Raw genomic sequence first — 13,970 nt, forward strand, 5'->3', positions numbered from 1 at the left:
GTTGGCGTGCCGGGTACTTATTTGGAAGGTGATTAAAAGAGATGAGGGCTAGCCAGGAGTGGCCGGGATTGGGGGAAGTCCTTGATTTAAACATATAGTCCTAAAAATATTTTAAAGTTTATTATCAAGAAAGAAAGATGTTTTAAAAATTTTTAATTTATCGCTACAGCTAATGTTGTATAAATGATTCAGATTTAAAAGTTAGACTAATGATGATTAGATGTAGTTTAGTGTTATGATGTTTTATACAACATTTATCCTGTTTAACCCTAAATGTTATGCTCTAATTTCACTTCCACGATAAAACAGAAATTTACAAAAAAATGTCCAGTAAAAATTATATTTGTTTAGGTGTAAATCCTTCAACCTACTGGGTGTCAGCTCTCCTGTGGGACCTGATCATGTATACCGCATCTGCGTCACTTTGCGTCATTATTTTCCTCATTTTTGACGCAGATGCGTACGTTTCTGAGGATAATCTTGGCCCATTAGGTAGGTTCTAAAATATGTGTCATTTTGATTATTTGATTATTATTATTATTATTATTATTATTTATTATTATTATTTTTATTAAGTTCTCCTATTGCTACTGTACGGGTTTGCTTCTGTACCTCTTATGTACCCTGCCAGCTTCGTATTCTCTGTACCCAGGTATGTACAGATTCTACAGACTATACAGGTTCTACAGATTCAATAGAATGCTCAGATTCTACAGATTCTACTGATTCTACAAATTCTACAGATTCTACAGATTCTAAAGACTATACAGATTATACATATCTGTAGAATCTACAGATTCTACAAATTCTATAGATTGTTAAGATTTTAATGTACAGAGATAAAATTGTACTTTTTTTCAATAAAACCCTTTGAAGTTTTCAAAATCAATTAAAATTTTACTTTAAAAATTGCTATGTATTATTTTCGATTAATTTTTTAATCATCGATAGTTCGGCATTCGTGACCCTAGCCTGCGCAAACCTGTTTATCGGGATCATCACAACCATCACCACCTTCGTCCTGGAGAACTTCGACGACGTCGAGCTCAAGAATATCGGCAACATTTGTAAGAAGGTCAACAACATTTTTTAGTTTATGATTCATTTAATTCTGACAACCACTGTTTTGATACAGTGAAACCCTTAATAACGAATACTGCATCGGAAGAATTTATCAAATGTCGTCTTGACAATTTTTCAATGAGTTTTATACTATATTACGTAAATTTCAGTATTTGCGAAAATAAATAAATGGCCATGAATATGCAGGAACAGTATTAAAGAGTTCCATATAATCATTTAATTAAAAAACTAAATATCTGCGCGCAACATTCCATTATCAGAAAGTGAAGAATACGACATTTGATGAATTCTTTCGATGTATTCGTTATTAAGGGTTTCACTGTAAGATATGATCATTGGGATAAAAGATACCTTACAATTTGTACTTAACATTCAAATAATGCGAGCCGCATATTTTGAAATTTGTATCAGGTGTTCTTGATTTTCCCGCATTATTGCCTGGGCCGTGGACTCATGGATATGGCCACAGAGCAGAGCATTAACTCGGTTATTGCAAAGTTTGGACTTATCTCAGTCAGGTAATTTATTTTTACCTACAAAGCTGATATTTTCATAAATAAAATCAAAACTTTTGTCATAACTCAAATTTTCAGGAGCCGATTTGAATTCGATTTTCTCGGAAAATACTTCCTGTGGATGTTCGTCCAAGGAATTGTTTTCTTCCTCGCTACGCTCGCGATTCAGTCCGAGTTCTGGACCTGGAGATTGAAGAAGGACGAGACGGAAACGAAAGTACCGGAGGAGATAGAGGATCTGGACGAGGATGTGGAGAAAGAACGGAGTAGGATTCTAAACTCTCAAGGTGGATCAGATGTACTGCAGGTGAGTTGATTCTTGATTTCAGAAATGACCAACTGTATGGGATTGGTTAATTGCCAGGCTTAAAACCTTCTCTAAGATTGGTAACACAGAATCTGCTTCCTCTACAAAGTTTTATTTTTAAGAGGTTTTTTAATCTCAATTTTATTTCAGACCAAGAACCTGTTCAAAAGATACAACAAGAATATTCGCCAAGCAGTTGATAATCTGACCTTCGGAGTAAGCAAGGGCGAATGCTTTGGCCTGCTCGGGGTCAACGGAGCTGGAAAGACGACGACATTTAAAATGATGACTGGAGATACGGACGTAACTGCCGGAGAGGCGTTTGTTGGTGGATACAGTATACTCAGGGATATGGATAAAGTCAGAAGCAGTCTTGGATACTGTCCACAGTTTGATGCTCTAGATTCACTGCTTACTGGTAAATTAGAGGAGGGGAGAGAGAAGGGAAGGGAATGGAAGGGAAGGATTAGAAATGAAGGGATTGGAAGGAAAGGGATTTAAAAGGAAGGGGTTGAAAGGGAAGGAATTGGAAGGAAAGGGATTAGCAGTGAAGGAAAGGAAGGGATTGGAAGGAAAGGGAAGGGATTGGAAGGAAAAGAAATGGATTGGAAGGAAAGAAAAGGAATTGGAAGGGAAGGGATTGGAACGGAAGAGATTGGAAGGGATTGGAAGGAAATGAATTGGAAGGGAAGGGAAATGGAAAGAAGTTATTGTATGTGTCAGAAAACCAGTAAAGCAAAAAGATAATTTTTTATATTTTCCCCCCTTGGTATTACATATACTTAGCAGAAGATCGTTTTCTACAGATTTTTTGAAATTACACGGGCAATGTCATCTCTAGATGATTAACATGATACAGTTAAACCCTGAATGAGGCGTACCTCAAAAGAATTTATCAAATGTCGTCTTGACAATTTTTCAATGGTTTTTATACTATTTTACGTAAATCTTAATATTTGCGAAAATAAATAAATAGCCATGAATATGCGGGAACAGTTTTAAAGAGTTCCATATAATCATTTAATTAAAAAACTAAATATCTGCAACATTAAATGATCAGAAAGTGAAGAATACGACATTTGATGAATTTTTTCGATGTATAGCTTGTTTAGGGTTTAACTATCTTTAACTTTAACTTCAGAAACTATGCATTGTTCAATTTAATTTGAAAGTTGTGTTGACAAAATCAAATAGAAGCCTGTTTGATCCTTAGTCGTTGAAATAGACATTAACAGAGGTTAAATTAGAATAGGGGGGTGCTACAGCTAATGTTGNAGGGTGGAGGGGGGGTTTGATTGTTAGTAGTTGAAAGAGGCATTTACAGAGGTTAATCAGAATAGGGGGGTGGAGGTGGGTTTGATCCTTAGTAGTTAAAAGAGACATTAACAGAGGTTTATCAGAATATGGAGGTGGAGGGGGGTGGAGGGTGGTTTGATGTTATTCCCCAGCTGGCGTTGTAATTTTATGTTTCCTTTCATTTAAGTGGAATACCCGAATACAACAGTATCCTTTAGACATTTATCTGCTCAGTAATGCTCAAGTCACTTTGCAGAGAAACTACAATTTAAAATAATCAACCTTAAAAAAAAGATGGTTGATTGCATTCTTTATCCGACAAGGCTTTTAATGGTAAAGTTGTGAATTTAACATTACACCCTATAAATGGAGAATCCCTTGAATTACGACTTCACTCCCATTTATCAGAATAAATGTGATAGTTTAGACTGTAAAAAAGCCTTTGTGTAAAAAAACGTTTTTTCTTTTTTTTCTTGCATTTGAAAAGGACGGAAATTCTGCTTTGAAAACATTCTTCCTTATTACAAATTACAATGCATGGTGTTGTATGCAATATATTTGGATTAGGTTTATAATTGTATATTTATATATATTTGTAAATATATAAATATACAATCTTAGTTCTTTGCACCAGTCATAGAGATATTTAGAGGAAAAAACATAAGCACAGAAACTTTTATAAAATCTGCAGCAAAATAGACAGTTTTTTTTTAAATGTAAGATTTATTGACTTGAAAACCAAGAATTACAAATCTTTGTAAATTATAATTTCTTCTTTTGCAGTTTTTAAACAAATGAAACTTAAATTTTTAAATGGGTATTTTTTTAATTCATTTCTATGACACTTGGTGTAACCACAGATAAATTAAATAGAACTAGGAAATGGCGGAGTCTTGCATATCTGAGCATGTTACATCCCTTTCTTGACTTCGTTGCAGTTATTAGAGCAGCCATTGCTGCTGTGTGTCAATCCCTACAGTCCCTACACTCCCTGCAGTCCCTACAGTCCCTACACTCCCTACAGTCCCTATAGTCCCTACAGTCCCTAAAGTCCCTACACTCCCTACAGTCCCTACAATCTCTACAGTCCCTACACTCCCTACAGTCCCTACAGTCCATACAGTCCCTACAGTCTCTACAGTCCCTACACTCCCTACACTTCCTACAGTCCCTACACTCCCTAAACTTCCTACAGTCCCTAGTCCCTACAGTCCCTACAGTGCCTACAACCCCTACACTCCCTACAGTCCCTACAGTCCCTACAACACCCTTTAATGTGAAATTTTAAATAATTTGCTTGATAAAAATGCTCAAATACAACTTGCACCAGTCCTACTCCTTTTTTAAAAGAATTATAATTTTAAACTTACTCAGATTTTGCTTTATTTGTGTAAATCATACAATACAAATACAATTATTTCAGCGAAAAACTCTCAAACGATTAATTCATAAACGTAAAATCGTTAGAATCAGCTTGAAATTAAACGATCATTAAGAGCAAAGCAAATTGTCAGAGCGCGCTCCTAAAAAACAAGATTTTTTTTGCCTTGAAACAAATTAATGATATTCAGAGGTTCGAAAATTAAAAATTAAAAAATTGACATCCCAAAAGATCTATATTGAGTCTTGATTTGTTAAATTCTATTTTAATCGGTCTTGCTTCCAACATGTTACAATATAGATTTTTAAATTCTAGTTCCAATCACTTTTTAAACGTTGTCATTTTTAGGAAATATCGAATTACAGTAAATACTATTAAATAATTGATACCAATACAGTACAATGATAGAGTCGGACCTGTCCGAATTTAGTAGAACCTTCATGATCCCTGACTTTATGAGAGAGGTTTCCAGTCAAATTAATCTTTTTCAGGACGTGAGCACTTGACCTTGTACGCTCGGCTCCGAGGATTGGATGAAGCCTCTGTGAAGCGAGCAACTGAATGGGGATTAAAGAAACTGGGACTAGTCGCTTACTCTGATAGGTTAGTAACTAGTCGCTTACTCTGATAGGTTAGTAACTAGTCGCTTACTCTTATAGGTTAGTAACTAGTCGCTTACTCTGATAGGTTAGTAACTTAGTAAACCAGGGAATGAGAGTATGTCAGGGGGATAGGGTTCCTTGACATTTTACTATGATGATTCACAACGGTACCCTTTAAAACTGTTATTTTAGTAACAATATAAAAGATATCATCATTTTTCTGTCTTGTTAAGTGTCAATTCTGACAATAATCGTCGCTTTTTCCGCTGATAAATCACTTTTACCTCGAGAAACAGCAATAGAAAACACAAAGGTGTATAAGGGGCTGTTGTGAATCTGATAACAAGCCCATTTATAGTTGAAATTTCGAATACATTTCAGTTTACATTGGTTGATCATATTTGTGCAGTGCTCAGCTGAATTAACTTATATATAGTATATCTCGGACGCCATTTTTAATTTAGATGTGCTGGAACCTACTCTGGTGGTAATAAACGGAAACTATCAACTGCCATAGCGCTTGTAGGTAAACCTGATTCTCTCATCCCTATATCTTTGCAACTCAATGTCGCAGATTTTCTCGTTCCTATATCATTGCAACCTGATAGTGTAAACCTTTGATGTTTCAAACTATGAATTCTGTTAGTTCAAATAATCTAAGTTTGAATTATCAAAGGTTTAAACCATCAGGTTGCAATGATGTAGGGATGGGAAAATTTGGTACAATTCATAGTGATGAGTGTTTTGTAGATTTTTTAATGGAGAGTAAAGAAGAAAACCTCTAAGCGTTTTTTCTTCTATGTAGATTGTTTTTCGACAATTCGACAATTAATCAATTAATTCATAACATTTGAAATCCCTAGGAAATCCGTCCATCGTGTTCCTTGATGAGCCAACAAGTGGAATGGACCCAGGAGCCAGGAGGTTCCTCTGGAACAGTATACTAGAGATGATCAAGGTACAGTGATAAACGATTTTATCAATACAATGAAGATGACTTTTAATTTCAATTTATATTAAGCTGTAAAATTAGCATTGATTAACACATAAACATAGAAGTCAATTGAAGCTGTCAATTAAAAAACCTTCTCTTTGATTACTTTCAATGTTGTAATTAGACTTTTCTTTACTCCTGTAATAACTATTAACTTTACAAAAATCAAAGACAAATTACAAGTCCAGGGTTCCGGTCCATTGTCTAATGTACTGCACGATACCCCACTGAGCAAATTACATCAACAAATTCATTCTATATAAAGCCATGGTATAAACTTCTTTTTTTTTAACACCAAAATATAGATTTTATGATACTGTACTGCTTATCAAAAACAACTGTACAGTGTATTTTTTAAATCAGTAAAATTACTTGTTCATCAATTATATTCAGAATAACAGTGTATAGTTAAAGTACAGATTTTTACAGTGTTTGATAAATGACTAGATTTTGTATCTCCTTGTGAAATCAAACCACTGCACTGTGTCAGTTAATTTATTTGATATAAACACTAGTTTAAATCAACAGGGGGTGAATTTATATCGTAAAAACTGTTGTATATTTACTGCGACATAGGATCTACGGGTGTTCCATTAAACATAACAGTTGAAAAACAACATAAAGGTCGTTATTAATCTTTAAGAGTTTGCACGACTAATAAGCTTTCCATAAAATTTTCTTAAGAAATTTTGATATGAAAAAGCAATCACAGATTAAAGAATGATGTAAAAAATATCTAAAAAATTTTATTCTTATGGGGATAGGCAGGGGGGGGGGGGCCTAATCTTGAACATTAATTGTTAAAGAAGAGAAAAAATTTTTTAGAAAAAAGTTAACTTTTGTAGTTTTAGTTTGAGTAAATCAAGATTTTATTATTTTCAGCATCAATAAACTAAGTTTCATGCATCGGAAACTATTTGTCCTTTGCACACACAGGACTTCCTGCACATACATACAGACTACTGTAAACATTTGCATCAATTTTATATTGTATATTGTATAATGTATATTGTATATTGTATATTGTATATTGTATATTGTATATTGTATAAAATGTAAAAGCTCTATGGTATATTGTATATTGTATATTGTAGGGTGGACAGTCTGTAGTCCTAACCTCCCACTCTATGGAGGAATGTGAGGCTCTATGTTCAAGATTAGGAATCATGGTCAACGGACAGTTTAAATGCTTAGGTAAGACATTTATTTCAAAGCTCTTAAATTGATCTGGAGTTTTTCTACAAATTTAAAGCAAAATATTAAATTATCAATTATCTCAAAGTTTCCACTTGTCCAGGTTCTATCCAGCATTTAAAGAACAGGTTCGGATCAGGATATACTCTTACTATACGATGTGAGGAGGGGAAAGGAGAAGAGGTGAATACTTTTTCAATCAATCAATCAAATATTCAATAAATCGATTTATCAATAAATCAAAAATTAAATTCTTAATGTTAAATGTTTAATGAATAAATTTAAATTAACTAAATGAATTAAACCATGTAACGATGAAGAATTGAAGTTTATTCTTAATGAATAATTATATCATATAAAATAATTGGCTGAATGAATAAACAAACGAACGAATGAATGAATGAAAACATTAAATTATTGGCAAATAGAAGGATAAAAAATGCAAGGATGAATTAATGAATGAATGCATACTTAGATGAATAAAAATACAGAAGATTGAATGACGAATGATTTGATGAATGAATAAAATGATGAATTAAGAGAATAAGTAAATTAAAGAATATGAATGAATTAAATAATGAATAAAAGGATGAATGAATAAAAGGAAGGATGAATTAAATAATGAATAAAAGGATAAATGAATGAATAAATGAATGACTAGATGAGTGCCAGAATGTCGGTACTTCTACCCCTGGCCGAACTAAAAGAGGAACATTATAATCAACTTCAGTTCCAGCTTCCAGTTATAGGAACCAAACTACCTGCTGTATTCAGGTATACTAGGAACCAAACTACCCGCTGTATTGAGGTATACAACCAAACTACCTCCTGTATTTAGATATACTAGGAACCAAACTACCCGCTGTATTCAGGTATACTTGAAACCAAACTACCCCCTGTATTCAGGTACACTAGGAACCAAACTACCCGCTGTATTCAGGTATACTGGGAACCAAACTACTCGCTGTATTCAGCTATACTACGAACCAAACTACCCCCTGTATTCAGGTATACTAGGAATCAAACTACCCGCTGTATTCAGGTATACTGGGAACCAAACTACCCACTGTATTCAAGTATACTAGGAACCAAACTACCCGCTGTATTCAGGTATACTAGAAACTAAACTACCCCCTGTATTCAGGTAAACTGGGAGAACCAAACTACCCACTGTATTCAGGTATACTAGGAACCAAACTACCCGCTGTATTGAGGTGTACAACCAAACTACCTCCTTTATTTAGATATACTAGGAACTAAACTACCCCCTGTATTCAGGTACACTAGGAACCAAACTACCCGCTGTATTCAGGTATACTGGGAACCAAACTACTCGCTGTATTCAGCTATACTAGGAACTAAACTACCCCCTGTATTCAGGCATACTACGAATCAAACTACCCGCTGTATTCAGGTATACTGGGAACCAAACTACTCGCTGTATTCAGCTATACTAGGAACTAAACTACCCCCTGTATTCAGGCATACTACGAATCAAACTACCCGCTGTATTCAGGTATACTGGGAACCAAACTACCCACTGTATTCAGGTATACTAGGAACCAAACTACCCGCTGTATTCAGGTATACTAGGAACTAAACTACCCCCTGTATTCAGGTACACTAGGAACCAAACTACCCGCTGTATTCAGGTATACTTGAAACCAAACTACCTGCTGTATTCAGGTATACTAGGAACCAAACTAGCTGCTGTATTCAGGTATAATAGGAACCAAACTACCTCCTGTATTCAGGTATACTAGGAACCAAACTACCTGCTGTATTCAGGTATACTAGGAACCAAACTACCCAATGTATTCAGGTATTCTAGGAACCAAACTACCTTCTGTATTCAGGTATACTAGGAACCAAACCTTCTGCTGTATTCAGGTATACTAGGAACCAAACTACCCCTTGTATTCAGGTATACTAGGAACCAAACTACCTGCTGTATTCAGATATACAACCAAACTACCCGCTGTATTCAGATATACTAGGAGCCAAACTACCTGCTGTATTCAGATATACAACCAAACTACCTGCTGTATTCAGGTATACTAGGAAACAAACTACCTCCTGTATTCAGATATACTAGGAACCAAACAACCTGCTGTATTCAGGTATAATAGGAACCAAAGTACCCCCTGTATTCAGGTATACTAGGAACCAAATTACCCGCTTTATTCAGGTATACCTGGAACCAAACTACCTGCTGTATTCAGGTATACTGGGAACCAAACTACCCCCTGTATTCTGGTATACTAGGAACCAAACCGCCTGCTGTATTCAGATATACCTGGAACCAAACTACCCGCTGTATTGAGGTATACTTGGAACCGAACTACCTGCTGTATTCAGGTATACTAGGAACCAAACTACCTGCTGTATTCAGATATACTTGGAACCAAACTACCCGCTGTATTGAGGTATACTTGGAACCAAACTACCTGCTGTATTCAAGTATACCTGGAACCAAAATGTATTCAAGTATAATAGGAACCAAACTACCTGCTGTATTCAAGTATAATAGGAACCAAACTATCTATCTATCCTGTTTCTTTTAAACTTTATCTCTTACCTTTGGTTACAGCTTTGCCAAGTCTATTATAAACAGGATAACTTTAATAAATCTATTATCAATCAATCAATCAATAAATCAATGTTTATATTATCAACTAATTATTATTTAGACATATGGAAGATTTGAGGGCTCAAGGATTCTTAGAGGATTATAGTTTAACTCAGACTACTCTAGACGAAGTCTTTGTTAGGTTAGTTTAATTATTTGTTAGGTTAGTTTAATTATTTGTTAGGTTAGTTTAATTATTTGTTAGGTTAGTTTAATTATTTGTTAGGTAAGTTTAGTTATTTGTTAGATTAGTTTAATTATTTGTTAGATTAGTTTAATTATTTGTTAGATTAGTTTAATTATTTGTTAGGTAAGTTTAACTATTTGTTAGGTTAGCTTAATTATTTGTTATGTTAGTTTAATTATTTGTTAGATTAGTTTAATTATTTGTTAGGTAAGTTTAACTATTTGTTAGGTTAGTTTAATTATTTGTTAGGTTAGTTTAATTATTTGTTAGGTTAGTTTAATTAGTTTACTCTAGGTTTACTAAGGAACAAACATCTAACCCTATGTTTACTCTAGGTTTGCTTAAGAACAAACATCTAACCCAATGTTTACTCTAGGTTTGCTAAGGAACAAACAGATCTGCAGGAAGATGAAATAAAACCAAAGAATCTCAAACAAAAAATTCTCGACACCATGACTAACAAAAAGAATTAAAGTATTTTTTTTCTCAATTTTTCACAATTTACAGTGTTATTTTTCCAACTAAAGTAGATACGTTATGTACTGTATTTCGGTGCAATATTCAATGTTATGCTGTACAGTTTTCAATTAACCTACTGTACAAGGTGTACGTGTACAATGTTTGCAGTAAAAAGAATGTCTCACTAATATAGTCACGATATTTATATCTACCTCTTCACCACTTATAGGTGGTGTTACAATCAATATATTTATCCGGACTAAATACAGGTTTATAGGTGGTGTTACAATCAGCATATTTATCCGGACTAAATACAGGTTTATAGGTGGTGTTACAATCAATATATTTATCCGGACTAAATACAGGTTTATAGGTGGTGTTACATATTTATCCGGACTAAATACAGGTTTATAGGTGGTGTTACAATCAATATATTTATCCGGATTAAATACAGGTTTATAGGTGGTGTTACAATCAATAAATTTATCCGGACTAAATACAGGTTTATCCAAAAATAATATAATAATAACGAACGTTAACTGTTAACATTGTAACGAACTAAAAGCTAAATATTGTTTTTGCTATGTGAATAGTTCTAAATGATAAACTTAATTATTTAGCAAAGTTGCAGGAACACAAAAACTTAAGAAAGATGCGAATTAGATTTCGTTAAGTCGTCTCTGAAGTCTCAACTTTTGTGGGTAACCCTGTATGTTGTGCTGCAATCAATGTCTAATTTCTCATATCTTATATGTAGATATGTATACAGGAAAAAAATATCTCACTTGTCTAAGTTATGGTTTAGTCATTATACAGCATACATATTAACACTGTATGGGTAGAATTTTATGTAATCAAATATTGTAATCTTTACTAGCATCTAGTAGCTTTGTCTATCTACTTGTTACTTTTTCATTAAATCATGTATTAAAGAGGCTGTCAACAAAATTTTAAAGTTTATCATATTCATAAACGTTTCTCAAAAGTCCTTAGTTTTAGAAACCAAGAATTTGATTTACACACCAGGCAGGCTTATTTTATATTACGTTGATTATTCTTATAAAAAGGGAATTGTTCCCCTTTTCAAATATATTCTTTTTATTGTACAGTATTAGGAAAATGAAAAGAAGTAGTTGCCACAAACTCAAATTTTTTTAATTCCTAAATCTTTACAACCAGCTATCGTATACCTTTAATATTTCAATTTGTGAATTATATTAGATGAAAAAGTCTAAGATTGAAATATCAAAGATTTACAACATCAGGTTGGAAAAATATATGGACTCGAAAAATTAAACTTGTGGCAAAAAATCAATTTCTTTTTTAACACAACAAAGTCAAAAAATAATATAATATTATAATATTTTTTCAAAAAGGTAAAAAATAAACAATCCTGAAAAATATAAACAAGGTATATTATTTAGTCATAAATATTTCCTATTCTCTGTGATTAGCTATGTATTTGTCCCGTCCAGTATAATTAGAATCATTCCGTAGAAAGCTATTTTATAAACCTATCTTACTAAATAGTACAATTTTAACGCCACATGAACATGATTTTGAGAAATCAAATATATTAGAATTTACTAGATGCCTAGTGTGCACTTACTTGCCCCCAAGGAACTGAATGTTTGCTTCAAACTCACATTTTCCAGCTAAACTCTATATCTTTGCAACCTGAAATTCATAGTTTGAAATATCATAGGTCTATGACATTGGATGGCAAGGATATAGAAACTAGAAAATCAGAGTTTTTGAAAAAAACTCAACTCCTTTGGTGAATTTTTGGTAATTTTCAGTGAATTTTTTTTTAAAGCAGCACCTGGATGACCTGAATTCATACATAAAAGTTCACCTTTTTCATTTCACAGAGTAATTTTTGTAAAAAGTTCGCATTTACTCAAAAAATTTACAGTAAAACCACAAATTTCTTCATTTGTTGATTTTTGTTCAGGGTGAGCGTTAAATTGAGTCACATTAGTTCTTGTGCATCTTTAGTTTTAATATTATTTTAAACAACGAATTCGGTTTTTTTAACTTATAGCCTAAATATGCATAAAACTAGTTTTTATTGATTAAATTATGTAAAATTCTGTAAGATGTTAATATTTATCCAATGTTACTCTTATGTAAGTAACAAGTTGTCCAAAGTTATGTAATTTTGTTACTATTGTAATCATGTTATAGATAATAAAATATTTGGTAATATTCTTTTAGATATATTTTTCAAACAATTAATCCTTTTATTTAAATCCATCTTCTTTCAGGGTTTATAATTTACTGTTTAAAGTATATTTTTTTCAACTCGTCAATTTTGTATTTTTCTGGTAATCCTGTGAGTATTATTTTCGCTCTAGGTTCTGGCCATTTTTAAAGAAAATAGTTAAAAAGTTAAAATAAACGTACAATACGTGTCCACTCTTCAACACAAAAAAGTACAATTTTAAAGCTTGATTGTCAAAAACAGCAAACTTTAATTCTTTAAATGTGCAATGCCTGAGAAATGGTTGATAAGCATGCTTAAAGGAATATAGACATTAATTCAATCGAACTTCCATTAATAGAGTTGTACATTGTACAGAGAATATATCTGCGAGCTTAAAGGGAAAATAGACTTTAATTCAGTCGAACTTCCAATAATAGAGTTATATAAATAAATGAATAGATGGATAAATAAATAAATGAATTTATAAATGGATAAATGAATTATTCTTGTTTAAAATTGATAAGTTTAAATTGAGGTCTGAACATAGAAATTATCAGAAATTAATAAATAAAAGACGATACATTACTTATTGTTTCTCAAAGTAAGAAAGCAAGGAAAGTGAATTGCTGTTGCGTATTCTCTGTGTACATATTCAAACCAGTTCTTTTTGAGCCCATTCTCTCCATAGAAAGTAGCCGTGTATTTCACGTACTTTGGGGGACGATATGTTGGCCTCTAGATGTCTCATGCTAAGTTCTTATCTGATAGATAGATATTTCTCCGTACATTTCACGACCAAAATAGGAGACGTCAAGTTGTCGACCAATGTAGTTTATGGAAGGAACGGCCTCTGGGCTGTGTTTGTAAACAAGAATAGATCACTGTTCCTCTAATACACAATAAGAAGAGTACAATGTAGAGTTTACTACTGCTCAGTAATGTCTGTGGAAATATTTATCTGTAATTTAAAAAATGAATTCTCGTCTTACCTTTTAAATTTTTATGCTCGTCATCTCAATCTCTAAGTTTTCTAAATCAAGTTATTTCCCTCCTTTCTTGGTAAAATTTTCTTTTGTTTTTAGACTTTTTTATTATAATTATAATGCGTTTCGATCGT

The 13,970-nt window shown here is 32.9% G+C and overlaps 1 protein-coding gene across 1 annotated transcript in view; it reads left to right on the top strand.

The window, feature by feature from the left end:
* Nucleotides 1–12,382, top strand: part of LOC111700646 (ATP-binding cassette sub-family A member 2) — a 44,812-nt gene extending 32,430 nt beyond the window's left edge. Inside the window, exons 36-50 of the mRNA XM_023471626.1 lie at nt 332–492; nt 577–652; nt 952–1,075; nt 1,495–1,601; nt 1,677–1,905; nt 2,056–2,323; nt 5,074–5,185; nt 5,649–5,710; nt 6,048–6,142; nt 7,273–7,372; nt 7,476–7,555; nt 8,034–8,146; nt 10,063–10,143; nt 10,565–11,012; nt 11,054–12,382. Of these exons, the coding sequence (XP_023327394.1) occupies nt 332–492; nt 577–652; nt 952–1,075; nt 1,495–1,601; nt 1,677–1,905; nt 2,056–2,323; nt 5,074–5,185; nt 5,649–5,710; nt 6,048–6,142; nt 7,273–7,372; nt 7,476–7,555; nt 8,034–8,146; nt 10,063–10,143; nt 10,565–10,661 (1,705 nt within the window). The 3' untranslated portion in view covers nt 10,662–11,012; nt 11,054–12,382. The remainder of the gene's footprint in view (nt 1–331; nt 493–576; nt 653–951; nt 1,076–1,494; nt 1,602–1,676; nt 1,906–2,055; nt 2,324–5,073; nt 5,186–5,648; nt 5,711–6,047; nt 6,143–7,272; nt 7,373–7,475; nt 7,556–8,033; nt 8,147–10,062; nt 10,144–10,564; nt 11,013–11,053) is intronic.
* Nucleotides 12,383–13,970: the final 1,588 nt, after the last annotated feature.

Source organism: Eurytemora carolleeae, unplaced genomic scaffold (genome assembly GCF_000591075.1).
Source record: "Eurytemora carolleeae unplaced genomic scaffold, Eaff_2.0 scaffold247, whole genome shotgun sequence".
Classification (NCBI taxonomy): Eukaryota; Metazoa; Arthropoda; class Copepoda; order Calanoida; family Temoridae; genus Eurytemora; species Eurytemora carolleeae.